This window comes from Polypterus senegalus, chromosome 9 (genome assembly GCF_016835505.1).
Source record: "Polypterus senegalus isolate Bchr_013 chromosome 9, ASM1683550v1, whole genome shotgun sequence".
In the NCBI taxonomy this organism is placed as follows: domain Eukaryota; kingdom Metazoa; phylum Chordata; class Cladistia; order Polypteriformes; family Polypteridae; genus Polypterus; species Polypterus senegalus.
In genome coordinates, this window is record NC_053162.1 from 88,393,713 (window position 1) to 88,408,755 (window position 15,043).

Consider the following 15,043-nt stretch of genomic DNA (forward strand, 5'->3'; position numbering starts at 1 on the left):
CTCTTCTTCTTCTTCTTCTTCTTCTTTTGGCTGCTCCCATTAGGGGTTACCACAGCGGATCATCTTCCTCCATATTGTCCTGTCTTCTGCATCTTGGTCTGTTACACCCATCACCTTCATGTCCTCTCTCACCACATCCATAAACCTCCTCCTAGGCCTCCCTGTTTTCCCCTTCCCTGGCAGCTCTGTCGTTAACATCCTTTTCCCAATATACCCAGCATCTCTCCTCTGCACATGTCCAAACCAATGCAGTCTTGTCTCTCTGACTTTGTCTCCCAACTGCCCAACTTGAGCTGACCCTCTAATGTACTAATTTCTAATCCTGTCCATCCACGTCACACCCAATGCAAATCTTAACATCTTAAATTCTTCCACCTCCAGTTCCGTCTCCTGCTTTCTGGTCTGCGCCACCGTCTCCAACCCATATAACATAGCTGGTCTCACTACTGTCCTGTAGACCTTCCCTTTCACTCTGCTGATACCCGCCTGTCACAAATCAGTCCTGACACTCTTCTCCACCCATCCCACCCTGCCTGCACTCTCTTCTTCATCTCTCTTCCACAATCTGTTACTCTGAATTGTTAATCCCAAGTATTTAAATTCATCCACCTTAACCAGCTCTACTCCCTGCATCCTCACCATTCCTCTGACCTCCCTGTCATTCACACACATGTATTCTGTCTTGTTCTTACTGACCTTTATTCCTCTCCTCTCCAGAGCATATCTCCACCTCTCCAGGGTCTCCTCAACCTACTCCCTACTCTCGCTACAGATCACAATAGCAAACATCATAGTCAACGGGGGTCTCCTGTCTAATCTCATCTGTGAACTTGTCCCTCACCATTACAAATATATAATCCCACCTCCACCTTGAATGCATCCGTCACTCCTACTGCAGTTCTCACCACTGTCACACTTCCCTCGTACAATATCCTGTACCACTCTTACATACTTCTCTGCCACTCCCGACTTCCTCATACAATACCACAACTCCTCTCAAGGCACCCTGTCATATGCTTTCTCCAGGTCCAAAAAGATGCAGTGCAACTCCTTCTGGGCTTCTCTACAGTATACTTCTTCATCAGCACCCTCAGAGCAAACTTTGCATCTGTGGTGCTCTTTCCTGGCATGAAACCATACTGTTGCTCACTAATCATCACCTCCCTTTTTAATCTAGCTTCCACTACTCTTTCTCATAACTTCATGCTGTGACTCATCAATTTTATCCTCCTGTAGTTACTACAGCTCTGCACATCCCCCTTATTCTTAAAAATTGGTACCAGTACAATTCTTCTCCACTCCTCAGGCATCCTGTCACTTTCCAAGATTCCATTAAACAATCTGGTTAAAAACTCCACTGCCATCTCTCCTAAAACACCTCCATGCTTCCACAGGTATATCATCTGGACCAACGTTTTTTCCTTTTTTTTTTTTTTTTTTTTCATAGCTTTCCTTACTTCCTCCTTGCTAATCCGCTGCACTTCCTGATTTACTATCTCCACATCATCCATCCTTCTCTCTCTCTCTCATTCTCTTCATTCTTCAGCCTCTCAAAGTACTCTTTCCATCTGCTCAACACACCCTTCTTGCTTGTGAGTATGTTTCCATCTTTATCCTTTATCACCCTAACCTGTTGCACTTCTTTCCCAGCTTGGTCCCTATCTCCCTCCTTAGTGTCTAGCCTCTCATATAACTCATCATACGCCTTTTCTTTAGCCTTCACTGCCTCTTTCTTCACCTTGAGCCTTATCTCCTTGTACTCTTGTCTACTTTCTGCATCTCTCTGACTATCCCACTTTTTCACCATCCTCTTCCTCTGTATACTCTCCTGTACTTCCCCATTCCACGACCAGGTTTCCTTTTCCTCCTTCCTCTGTCCAGATTTCGCGCTAAGTACCCTTCTTGTTGTCACTATTACTACTTCTGCAGTTGCCCAGCTTTCTCCATCATTTGATCCTTGGCTCTGCTTGCACTCTCTTCCTCTTCTTGATCCCCAACATCATCCTACTGACCACTATCCTATGCTGCCTAACTACACTTTCCCCTGCCACCACTTTGCAGTCTTTAATCTCCTTCAGATTGACTCTTCTGCATAGGATATAATCTACCTGTGTACATCTTCCTCCACTCTTGTATGTCATCCTATGTTCCTGCCTCTTCTTAAAATACGTATTCACCACAGCCATGCCCATCGTTTTTGCAAAATCCACTATTCTCTGACTTTCTTCATTCCTCTCCTTGACACCATACCTACCCATCACCTCCTCTGTTCCCTTCACCAACATGTCCATTGAAATCCGTTCCAATCACCACTTTCTGTCCCTTGGTTACACTGTCCATCACCTCATCCAGCTCACTCCAGAAATCTTCTTTCTCATCCAACTTGCACCCAACTTGTGGGGCATATGCACTAACAACATTCATCATCACACCTTCAGTTTCCATCTTCATAATCATTACTCTGTCTGACACTCTTTTCACCTCCAAAATACTCCTGACATACTGTTCCTTCAGAATAACTCCTACTCCATTTCTCCTCCCATCCACACCAGGATAGAACAATTTGAATCCATCTCCGTTCCACCTGGCTTTACTCCCCTTCCAGTTAGTCTTTTGTACACGCAATATATCTGCCTTCCTTCTCTCCATCATATCAGTGAACTCTCTTCCCTTACCAGTCATACTTCCAACATTCAAAGTTCCTACCCTCAGTTCCGCTCTCTTTACTTTCCTTCTGTCCTTCTGCCTCTGGACACGTCTCCCCCCGGACACATCTCCCCCCGTTCTTCTCCTTCTTCGGCCAACAGTAGCCCAGTTTCCGCCTGCACCCTGTTGGCTAAGAGTACTGGTGGTAGTCGTCGTTAACCCGGGCCTCGACCGATCTGGTATGGTTAAAGCTACTCTCTCCTGTTTCCGTCATCATAATCATCTAGCAATATAGTTTACACTGAATTTGACCTAAGATCTAATTGTGCATCAATTAAAAATATCTAGTGACTGCTTTAAGCCAGTGGTTCTCCAATTAAATTCTAAGGCACAACTGCAGTCACTGTTTTCTTTCCAGTCAGTTCCAGCTTGATACATGTAAAGAATAAATAACACTATTTAGCTTTTTACCTCTCATTAGAACTGCAATCAGTGAGGACAGCTTGAAGTTGTACTCCAAGAACTAACAGTAGAACACCAACCAATCCTAGCATGATTAATACTGAAGCAATATTGGCTTGTTACAACAAAACCTTTCAAAACAGAGTTTTCTTTTCTGAAATAACAGAAAATCACTAGAGCTGTAGTAAATTTGATTTGCATCTGTGCTTTTTTATTTGGACGTAATGCCAAAATATACTGGTAGATGGCAGTAAATGCTTGTACTGCATTATTTTTGAGGTTTTCATGGAATATAGGCTAAGAATGATTATATATTTAAAGAAACCAGTAAAGATGTAATTATTGATTGTCTGAAATGTGTGTGTGTGTATATATATGTGTGTATATATATGTGTGTATATATATATGTGTGTATATATATGTATGTATATATATATATATATATATAATATATAATATATAATATAATATATAATATAATATATATATATATATATATATAAATATATAATATATAATATAATATAATATAATATAATGGGCGCACGCTGGCAGTGGTAGCGCTGCTGCCTCGCAGTTAGGAGACCGGGTTCGCTTCGGGTCCTCCCTCGTGGAGTTTGCATGTTCTCCCGTGTCTCGGGGTTTCCTCCGGCGCTCCGGTTTCCTCCCACAATCCAAAGACGTGCAGGTTTGGTGGATTGGTGATTCTAAATTGGCCCTAGTGTGTGCTTGGTGTGTGGGTGTGTTTGTGTGTGTCCTGTGGTGGGTTGGCACCCTGCCCGGGATTGGTTCCTGCCTTGTGCCCTGTGCTGGCTGGGATTGGCTCCAGCAGACCCCCGTGACCCTGTATTCGGATTCAGCGGGTTAGAAAATGGATGAATGGAATATAATATAATATAATATATATATATATATATATATATATATATATATATATATATATATATATATATATATATATATATATATATAATCTGTCTTGAGAAGCAACCCTTTCCACCAGGATGAGATTTTTAATCCCAGTATATGTTTAGTTAGAGACTAGTTCCTGAATGTTAACAATTTTAATGTTAATTCAATTGCATTTTTTTTTTTTGGTCAGTAAATTAATTGAACACATGTTTGACTTTGCTAAGAATTTTTGACATTTCACATTTTGTTTATGTTTATTTGTTTATATATATGTATATATATATATGTATATATGTAACAGAGTATCTATCATTTGACAGTGTATTAATATTCCAAAACTCAAAATGTAGATGGAAATTAAATTTCCTCAATAAACCCATTCATATAAATTACTGAATGACTATGCCCACCAAATAGCTGATTGACATTAATCTGCCAGAAGGAATCCTACTCTGTTGGGCCTGTGAGCAAGACCCTCAGCCTGAAAATTGCTCCATGAAATAGAATAGGGTAACCTAAAACAGGTCTTTTTAGTATTTCACAACCAGTGCCCTTAGAGAATATATATATAAATGCTGATTTTACAATTTCTTTGTTATATGTGTTATGTAAATTTATATCTTTAGGTAAACCCAATTGTTTTCCTTTTTAAATAACTTGCTTTTTAATTGGTTTATATAGTGCTGTTGCCTATTGAGTCTTGCATCATTAATGCTGATAAATAAGTAGACTTTGATGGGCTTGTTATGTACATACTGTATTGTGCTTTATTGTATGTTAGTAAACATAACATTGTGCTTTAATTTAAAAAATGTATATTAAGTGATCATGTTACCTTTGGAAAGAATAGCAAGAGTATCTTATTGTACAACAGATCTTTGGTTGTCAGTAATATTGTAACACTTCTTAATATGAACCATTGAAAAGCTGATTTTAGTTTTTTTAAGAGTGTCTGTTTCTAATCTATGTAATATGTTCTATTTTAACAGTATTATCTGCAAAACCCCAGTCCCCTAAATCATCAAGTAGACAATCTCAGATCAGTTCTTTTGTAGAAGTTACTGCAGACGATCTTCAGAGTGAAACCAAAAAAACTGGAAAACAAAGTGGGAGTTTTGAAGTACATTGGAATGAAGAATTAATTTTGTATGTACTGCATTTTTTCTTTACCAATAATTATATTGTCATTGTTACTATTAAAATTGTTATGTCATTGTTCTGTTAAAACATGCATATTAAATGCTATTATTCTGCTATTGCTATTGTGAGGAAGAAGGCAGCGCTAAGAAGGCTAAAATGCAGCCAAAGCAAGTGTTTATTAAAGAAATGACCAAAACACAAGGATTGGATTAACTAGAAGTAAATAAAGTCCCACGTAAACAATACCACCTCCTTCACTTGTTCAGTTGTGCTTCTTTCTAGTATAAAAAGGAATTTTTTTCACCTCCAGACCTGCTTCTCTTTCACTGCTGGTCTATTTTTGTGCTGTCGATTGAGTGCTTATGCCATCTCCCTAGTTAACTCTACACCATATAAGCCCCTATCAGTGAAACAGCTTTAAAGTAGTTTCTAGGCTAGTTTAAGCCAGGATTCTGCCTTAAACTGGAGCCTACATATCAAATATTGTTAATTATTTTTATCTAAGATGCTCACATATCATTGTATCATCATATTATTCATATCATATTCATATTATCATTTTTTACATCATCATAAGCATACTAAAAATCATAACATTAAAATATATATTACTAAGGTTTCTTCTTATACTATAGAGGTTTAATGTCTATCTCACAGAAGGAGATGCCATGCTTTTCTGTAATACTGTAGATAGCAATTCTTTTGCCATTTTCCAGTGTGTTAATCAGGTTATTTTTAAATGACAGTTGGCATTATGAATTCAGGAAGAAGTGAGCATCTAGATTCTTGTGACAGTTTTACTGTCATTAACACTCTAAAAAAGTCTTTCAACAGAACAAGTAGTCATGGACAATATGAGCCATGTTCTTATAACAGTGCCCACACCTGGAAAAATATTATTACTATTACAGTCAAAGTATTTCTCCCCTGATATCTCTTTGTATCATTTGTTGGAAAAACACTGACAGTTTCACTTCAGTTAATGTACAGGGTGGGCTATTTATGTGGATACACCTTAATAAAATGGGAATTGTTGGTGATATTAACTACCTGCTTGTGGCACATTAGTATATGTGAGGGGGAAAACTTTTCAAGGTGGGTGGTGACCATTGTGGCCATTTTGAAGTTGGTCATTTTGGATCCAACTTTTGTTTTTTCAATAGGAACAGGGTCATGTGACACATCAAACTTATTGGGAATTTCACAAGAAAAACAATGGTGTGCTTGGTTTTAACGTAACTTTATTCTTTCATGAGTTATTTACAAGTTTCTGACCACTTATAAAATGTGTTCAATGTGCTGCCCATTGTGTTGGATTGTCAATGCAACCCTCTTCTCCCACTCTTCACACACTGATAGCAACACCGCAGGAGAAATGCTAGCACAGGCTTCCAGTATCCGTAGTTTCAGGTGCTGCACATCTCACAGCATAGACAATTGCCTTCAGATGACCCCAAAGATAAAAGTCTAAGGGGGTCAGATCGGGAGACCTTGGGTGGCCCACGACGACCAATCCACTTTCCAGGAAACTGTTCATCTAGGAATGCTCGGACCTGACACCCATAATGTGGTGGTGCACCATCTTGCTGGAAAAACTCAGGGAACGTGCCAGCTTCAGTGCATAAAGAGGGAAACACATCATCATGTAGCAATTTCGCATATCCAGTGGCCTTGAGGTTTCCATTGATGAAGAATGGCCCCACTATCTTTGTACCCCATATACCACACCATACCATCAATTTTTTTGTTCCAACAGTCTTGGAGGGATCTATCCAATGTGGGTTAGTGTCAGACCAATAGCGGTGGTTTTGTTTGTTAACTTCACCATTCACAAAAAGTTTGCCTCATCACTGAACAAAATCTTCTGCGTAAACTGAGGGTCCTGTTCCAATTTTTGTTTTGCCCATTCTGCAAATTCAGTGCGCCGATCTGGGTCATCCTCGTTGAGATGCTGCAGTAGCTGGAGTTTGTAAGGGTGCCATTTGTGAGTAGCTAATATCTGCCGAAGAGATGTTCGACTAATGCCACTCTCCAGTGACATGCGGCGAGTGCTATGCTGTGGGCTCTTGCTGAATGAAGCTAGGACAGCCACTGATGTTTCTTAATTAGTGACAGTTTTCATGCGTCCACATTTTGGCAAATCCAACACTGAACCAGTTTTACAAAATTTAGCAAGCAGTTTGCTAACTGTAGCATGGGAGATGGGTGGTCTCGTAGGGTGTCTTGCATTGAAATCTGCTGCAATGACCCGGTTACTGCGTTCACCAGACATCAACACAATTTCTATCCGCTCCTCACGTGTTAACCTCTGCGACATGTCAATGGCTGTAAACAAAGAGAAACTTGTAAATAACTAATGAAAGAATAAAGTTACGTTAAAACCAAGCACACCATTGTTTTTCTTGTGAAATTACCAATAGGTTTGATGTGTCACATGACCCTCTTCCTATTGAAAAAACAAAAGTTGGATCCAAAATGGCCAACTTCAAAATGGCCACCATGGTCACCACCCATCTTGAAAAGTTTTCCCCCTCACATATACTAATGTGCCACAAACAGGAAGTTAATATCACCAACCATTCCCATTTTATTAAGGTGTTTCCATATAAATGGCCCACCCTGTATTAATTCCTGTCAACCTGCATACACTTTGAATGCTTATGTTGACAGATATGAGATGGCTATTTTCATTAAGTTATAACATCTTTCTTACAATTTGGTTTCTGTTGTCAGTCAAGAATCTTTTAGGATGAATTATGCAGGTTATTATCAAAATGCATATTAGTTGGGCTTCCCAATGAAATTGTCTAAAATTATGATGGGTGACAACTGGGTATTTTTTTTTTCACGAAGAACAAAAAAATCTCACTATTCATTTGTGTTATTTTCCATTAATTGATATGTCAAAATATCTGCCAAAAATATTTCATTAATTGATAAGTCAAAATATCTGCCAAAATCACATAGTAGAAAACAAGTAACCACTCAAATTTCAGACTGTGATCAGACCTATGCTTGTAATACTCTGATCTACACCCTGTCAAGTAAGCAAACCAGCTGTATACGTGTGTGTGTGTGTGTGTATAAATATCGGTAAGTGATAGTTCTTTGATCGATAGTGATCATCTCGATAGACATGGTAATGGGGGTTGGAATGATAAAGGAAATTGGTACCTGAACAATGTAAAGTAAGTGTAAAATACCTATACAATAACTATAATTGTAATAAACAAACAATAAAACAGCGGAGAAGCCGTGGATTAAACAAAAAGGCTGTAGTTATCAGTAGGGAGACGTGAATCCCGTGGCGAAGCAAGGAAGGGAATGTCTAATTGTCACTAATTCTCCAACTTCCCGTGTAGGTAGAAGGCTGAAATTTGTCAGGCTTATCCCTTACAGCTTACTTAAGTTAAGCAGGTTTCATTTCGAAATTCTACACGTAATGGTCATAACGGTCGATAACGGTCGACAACGTCCACCATGTTGAACTTTCTTATTTATGGCCCCATCTTCACGTAATTTGGTAGGCGGCTTCCCTGCGCTAACCGAAACTGATGTACGTACTTATTTCGATGGTATGACGCCACTGTTGGCTGCCATATTGAACTTTTCAACAGCCTTTGTTATATGGTATATGTGTATATATATATATATATATATATATATATATATATATATATATATATATAAGAATGCGTGTCAAGAGCAGAGAATGTCAGAGTGAGAGAGAGAAAGCGAGAGTAAAGCAAACAATCAAAAAATGTGTATATATATATATACCATGACTGTATCATTTTTTTTAAAACATTTTTTGCACACAGTTTTAATTGAATCCTAGTCTTTTGATAAACTAAACATGATGACAACTGTTCCTTCACTTTACTTTTGATGGCCTGCTGTATATGGACATATTAGCGTAAACAGGTAATTAATGGCTATCATTGTCACAGACCTAACATTAGTAAAACTTAGTGCTGTTTGGTTAGAAGGGTCAATCAAGGAAAAATTTGTCTTTGTCCCAAACATTGTGGACGGCACTGTATATAGCTTGTTAGTGTTTTCTTTTTTCCAATATGAAAATTACTTTATTTCAAAACATTTTATTAGCACAGATACTTCATGATTCATGTACACAATTTTAATGGAAGAATGTTAGATGGTGAGGGTTTCTACATTGTAACAAGGAAGTTAACTAAAAGTAACCCTATGAAATATTGCTTAATTAGTAAATGAATGGATTCTAATCAGGAAACTGGTGAAAGTGAAACCTGCAGCCACTGCAGACCTTCAGGACCATAATTTAGTACCCCTAGATTAAGGTGCCTGCTGAAGAAGACTGATGATGATGATAATACAGTTGATTTCTATCATCAGTAATAGATTTGGATAGAGAAGATACTTCCTGACGCTTGCTACAGATGGCTTGAGCATTAACAAATATAAAACCATATGAAAAACCATATAAAAAAAATGGAAATTTTTGGAAACAAATACTTTTGGGAAATCCAATGAAAGGGTTTGATATTCTTTACTATAAGTATGAATTTTTATCCTATTTTTTATTGTTTTTTTTATTGTAATTACATTTACTGCTTTTAAGATGCATTTATTGTAAATTTAGTTTTTTTTTGTGCTGGTCATATGATTAAATTAAATTTTACCTCTGTAAATAGCTTCAATTTTGTAAAGTAAAGTTCTTGTAAAAAATTTAATTTTTAGAAGTAAAGTTTTAATTAGTTTTAATACTTTTTTCTTAGGAATGTTACTCCTCAGACTAACCTTGACTTAAAAGTCTGGAGCTGCCACACCCTTCGAAATGAACTTCTAGGAACTGCATCAATAGATGTTTATGATACTTTGAAGAACAATAATGGAAAAAGTAAGTGTTGTAGCACTAGCATATCCAAGAATTACTCTCAGATAAGAACTTTGAATGTCTTACAGTAAATTGTAGTGTATATGTATACTGTATGTGTATATGTATATATATATAAAATATATACTTACAGTAATATATACTTATACATATATATGTGCTGACATATATATATATGTATATATTATACTTTGTATTATCGATAGTTTTATTTTCTTGCTTGTAGTGCATCTGTAAATCATGAAATGTTATGATTTGTGCATTGTTGTTTAAAAGTAGTTAAAAAGTGCTGGCTTCAAACGAATGTGACACTTGAAAACACAGCTTCACAAAAATAGGATTCTCTTCTCTCATATGGAAATAAAACAGTAGTCAATATGGGGCATGGCCTGTACAGTCTCTTTGTAACAACACATTAGCAGCCTAGGCAAAATTTGCTTATGATTGATGAAAACACTGTAAATGCAGTCTTTTTTGCTTTTTTGAAGCAGTTCTTAACAATAACAAAACACATACACAGCTGGTGCATTACAGATTTGGATGTATGGGACTGTGATATCATGGGCACCTACACCTGATGGGACATGTCGCAGTTCATGAACGAGATACATAAGTAGCAGTGAGGAAGTAGACAAGACTTTACAGTGTAGAAACATCAATAGTGTTTATTTTAAGCATCAATGAAGATTAAAGTCCCACAGTCCATTCAATAAATACATGTTTAAAATCGTGCCTGTCAAATCCTCTTGTCCCCTTAGGAGTCCAATCATTATTAAAAACCCTAATAATATTAGTCCACAAGGTTTGTCTTTCCTAGTGCCAGAACACCAGAAAGTCTGAGAAAACTTCTGTGCAGCCAGAATATCTCGGCAACTTCCCTTCCTTTAATTACCACTGCTCCATTGCTGCAGTGTTCTGGATTTGCCACACCTGGAGTTTCTCCTTCCTGCGGCAAGTCTCCACAATTCTTGTTTGGTCTCTGACAGTAAATCAGCAGACTCAAATACTACAGCTTTATGGAACTCGCCAAAAGTCATAGGTGTTGTTCCCGGACAAATAATCAACAGAGCAGATACTGCCTGTCCTACTCTCTCTGGTAAGGTTTGTTTGTGCTTTTTCTGCACATACCCTTCAATAAATAACTGCTTAACCTCAGCTGACATGCGTTAACTACCACTCCGCATCCACTATAATTAACACATGCTCACATGCAAATACTTTTCAATGATGGTTAAGCTGTCCGAAAGTGCATTAAAACTAATAAGTAATTTAACCTTTTAAACTGTTCATGACATGACCTGTCACAGGCACCCTACTTCACACTTTGTAGCACAGTACTCCAGTTGAGCGCTATGGGCTAAAAGCAGGCAGTCAAGTAATAACTGGTTTGCCAAAACTGAGTTTCTTTCTGATATTCCCAACTCTCTTTTCCTTGGTAAAGCTTTTTTAAGGTCTGTAACAATGTGTCGCTGTTTTAGTAGAAAGTGCACTCAAGTTTTAGCGGGTTGTAGGGGCACATGGTAGCATGTCCGAGTGGCTTCAGGGTGTTGATGAGGAAATTGGTTGATCACACATTCATGTGCAGATGCAGTCAACCCTGCTGGTTTCCTTATTAACGCTCTGGGGATGTCAGTCAGAGCACCTACTCCCACATTTGCATAAAAGAGCCTGAGCAGCAAAGACAGGATAACTAGGGATAGAGATCAAACAGGAAGAAAAGATACAGAATCCAGAGGTTAAAGAGAAAGGCGTGTAGAGGTGGGATCGAGCTTGTGAGTTGTGAGCAGGTGGTTGTTGAAAGGGGATTGCACTGTTTTTTTTTTCCTCACTTCTTTTCTTTCTCGTCTTTGAGCATATCAAGCATAAGTACATTAGGTATTTGAAAATAGTGATCATTTTTCTTCAGTTTGCGCATTTTTTAATTTTTAAGTCATGGTTGTGGAGTGCCTGAATTTAGTCCTATAGAATCCAGGTGCAAAACAGAAACTGTCCCTAACCAGGCAAAAGTTAGTTGAATGGCTCACACAAACATACATCAGCAACCACTCATATGTAGAAAATGTAATGTCACCATTAAATCTAACATGCACATTTTCAGGATGTGGGAGAAACACTGGAACACTTGGGGACAGATGCACTGAGCCACTGAAAAAACACTGAAATCTCATACAGATTGCTACTGGTCTCGAATTCAAACCCAACCTTTTGGAGCTATGAAGTAACAATGTTCCTCACTGTACTACTATGCCAAACACATTTTTTGTTTTCTGTTACATTTTATTATGTAAAGAGACTTGTATCAAAATGTAAATTGTTCTATCCGTTTTTTGATCTGCTTTGTAATGTAAATAGCACTTACAAATGTGGTGGTACTAAATAATTTTGCCATGCTTTTGAATTAAATTCATACAATTCATATTTATGTGAAATTTCCTAATTTCAAAATATTTTTTTTTGCATTTTAAAATAGCTTCCAAATGCTGCTTCCCAGCGTCTTCACTTAAGTCAAACACTCTGACCACAGTTTCCTTCAGCTGGCACACTGCTGTACTGTCTAAAATTGAGTCATCTTTAAAGCTCTGTTACTGACCTATAAAGCTGTTTTCTCCAAAGCCCTGTTGTGCTTCATTTGGAAAATACTAATTTGGCTTTATTTCTGATTCTTTGTGAAACTTTTTTCCCTAGGTATGTTTGTGTGTTTTATCTATGTCTTCACATTCAAAACAGACTGGCTGGTTTTCTTCTCTGGCTTTTAAGTAGTATCCATTAATTTATTATTTTCAATAGCTCTTTCTGTTTACAGTGATCGGTAGTAATTACACAGACTTGGATCACTAACTGTGAAACCCATGGTCAGAACGTGTCAGTTGATCTAATAGTTTAAAGTGGTTATACTTTCACCATTGGAGTTTCTCCATAGGCTTTTTTATAACTGTGTTTTATCTCCTTTTGTGAGATAGTTACCGTTAATGCTATTGTCTGTCTTTGTTACATTTTTGTGTGTGTTTGATACTTTTGATTAATTTTTTTTCTAATTTTATTGATTTTATTGTAATCATTCCATACAGATAGATCAATTTTTACAAAAAATAGGATTGAAAACAAATCGACCCAACCCCCACCCCTGAGAAAGAGAGCATGGCCAACGGAGTAAAACTTAAAGCTAGTAAAAATACATAAATTGATGAGTATAATATGCGGATAAAGAAAAATAATAAAAAAAATGCGAAGAGAATTATTTCCTTGTGCATAAAGAGCTTATTCTAAAATATTATTGATTAGATCCTTCCAGGTTTTGAGAACCTAACTGAGAATTAAATTTTTTCCAATTTCAAATAGTATAAAACATCAGTTACCCACTGACTTAAAAGAGGAGAGTTAGGATTCTTCCAGTTTAGCAAAATAACAATCACAGTTTATTTGGTGTTCTTCCAGATGGAGAAAACAAACAAACACAGCTGTTAATGGGTTAGGAGGGATTGTGACACCAAGGCTGTCTGAAAGGCACTTAAAAATTTTTGTCCAAAATGATGTTAATTTGGTACCGGCCCAAAACATTTGACCCAGTGAGGCTGGGACTTGATTGTAGCGTTTGCAGGTTGGATCTTGCCCAGAAAACATTTTGGTCAGTTCTAAGCGAGACAGATGTGCTTGATATATAATTTTTAGTTGAATAATTGTATGCTTTGTGCGATTAATATTTTATTACTTTGAATTTTAATACAATCAACTGTGAAAGAAGCCCGGACACTGAGACTGCCGGAATTCCAAAACACACACACGTTCATTTTCTTCTTTGTTTTACAGCACCACACAGTGCTCAAACTCACAGTGCTCAGTCCTTCCTTTCTCTTTTCCTTTCTTTTCTGTTCTCTTTACTGCCGCCCTCACTCCTCCACTTGTAAGCTCTGTCCTCTGCCTTCCGACTCTGGCTCCCTGAGTGGAGTGAGGCGACCCTTTTTATAATGCACTTAGATGTGCTTCAGGTGCTCCCTGATGACCTTTCTACAACACTTCCTGGTGTGGCAGAAGTTCTGCATGGGCACCCAGAAGCTCTCCAGGTGTACCTGCTTCCTGGTCCGGCAGCACTTCTGGGTGTGGCTGAAATGCTGCATACCATGGCTTCTGAACCATCCAGGCGCCCCCTGGCGGTGGCCACGGGTCCCCACAAGGTTGAGCTTCCCAGCTCCGTGGTTCCCATTCAATCCTGGAGGGCTGGCCTCTCCCGGTCCTCTGCTTCACCAGGCCTCCTGGTGGGGCAATGTCCCCAGCCGTCTATCACACAACATAGTGCCTTATGATATCGACATGTATTCCTGTGGCACACAACTCAATAGAATGTAATGCAGGACATGATTTTTAGTACTGAGCCTGATTCTGTACAGATAGAGAGGTGAAACCATTAGAAAGCCCACCAGAACAATGTTTACAAAATGAGTCTTGGTGCTCCCCTCTAACTTTAAATCATGCATGAAAAGGAAAAAGTGCAGGATGGTAGTTTAACATGTTAATGGTAGTGGGTGAAGACGTTAACTATGCATATGGCTCTAAGGTTGGTTACAGCTGGAAATAAGATGATGTTGTTAGAAAAAGTCCAGGACTGCCATTAATGAAGCAATTCAGTGAATGCATCTGTCTGTATATTTGTAGTTTATGTTTATAGTTATCATTGTTAAAGTTTATCTATTAATGGTTTTGCTGTTATACTTTACATTTATTGAAGGGGGAACATATTCATTATTTTCATTTATTCCAATCTTAATGCCCTACTTAAAATTAGTGTAAAAGATTTTCAAGTTTGCAAGAACTTTCCAAGGGTATAAGTGGCATAGGGCAGGCAGATTAGAAAATCTGAGAGAGTAAAGTCCATTGTGGCAATTAGAGTATGTATGAATATATTACAGAGGGCAACACCCAAGGTACAGTACACCATTCAGGTGAACTATGTGACTGATAAGTAATATATCCATGAGAGAGAGTGATGACGATGTCAGTTGACAAGGGGTC

The 15,043-nt window shown here is 37.9% G+C and overlaps 1 protein-coding gene across 3 annotated transcripts in view; it reads left to right on the forward strand.

Annotated features, from left to right (window-relative positions):
- The window catches only part of wwp2 (WW domain containing E3 ubiquitin protein ligase 2), a 198,091-nt gene that overhangs the window by 25,039 nt on the left and 158,009 nt on the right, over nucleotides 1–15,043 (forward strand). For all 3 annotated transcript variants that reach the window (XM_039763421.1, XM_039763422.1, XM_039763423.1), the window contains exons 3-4: nucleotides 5,010–5,166; nucleotides 9,918–10,039. In XM_039763421.1, the coding sequence (XP_039619355.1) occupies nucleotides 5,010–5,166; nucleotides 9,918–10,039 (279 nt within the window). The remainder of the gene's footprint in view (nucleotides 1–5,009; nucleotides 5,167–9,917; nucleotides 10,040–15,043) is intronic.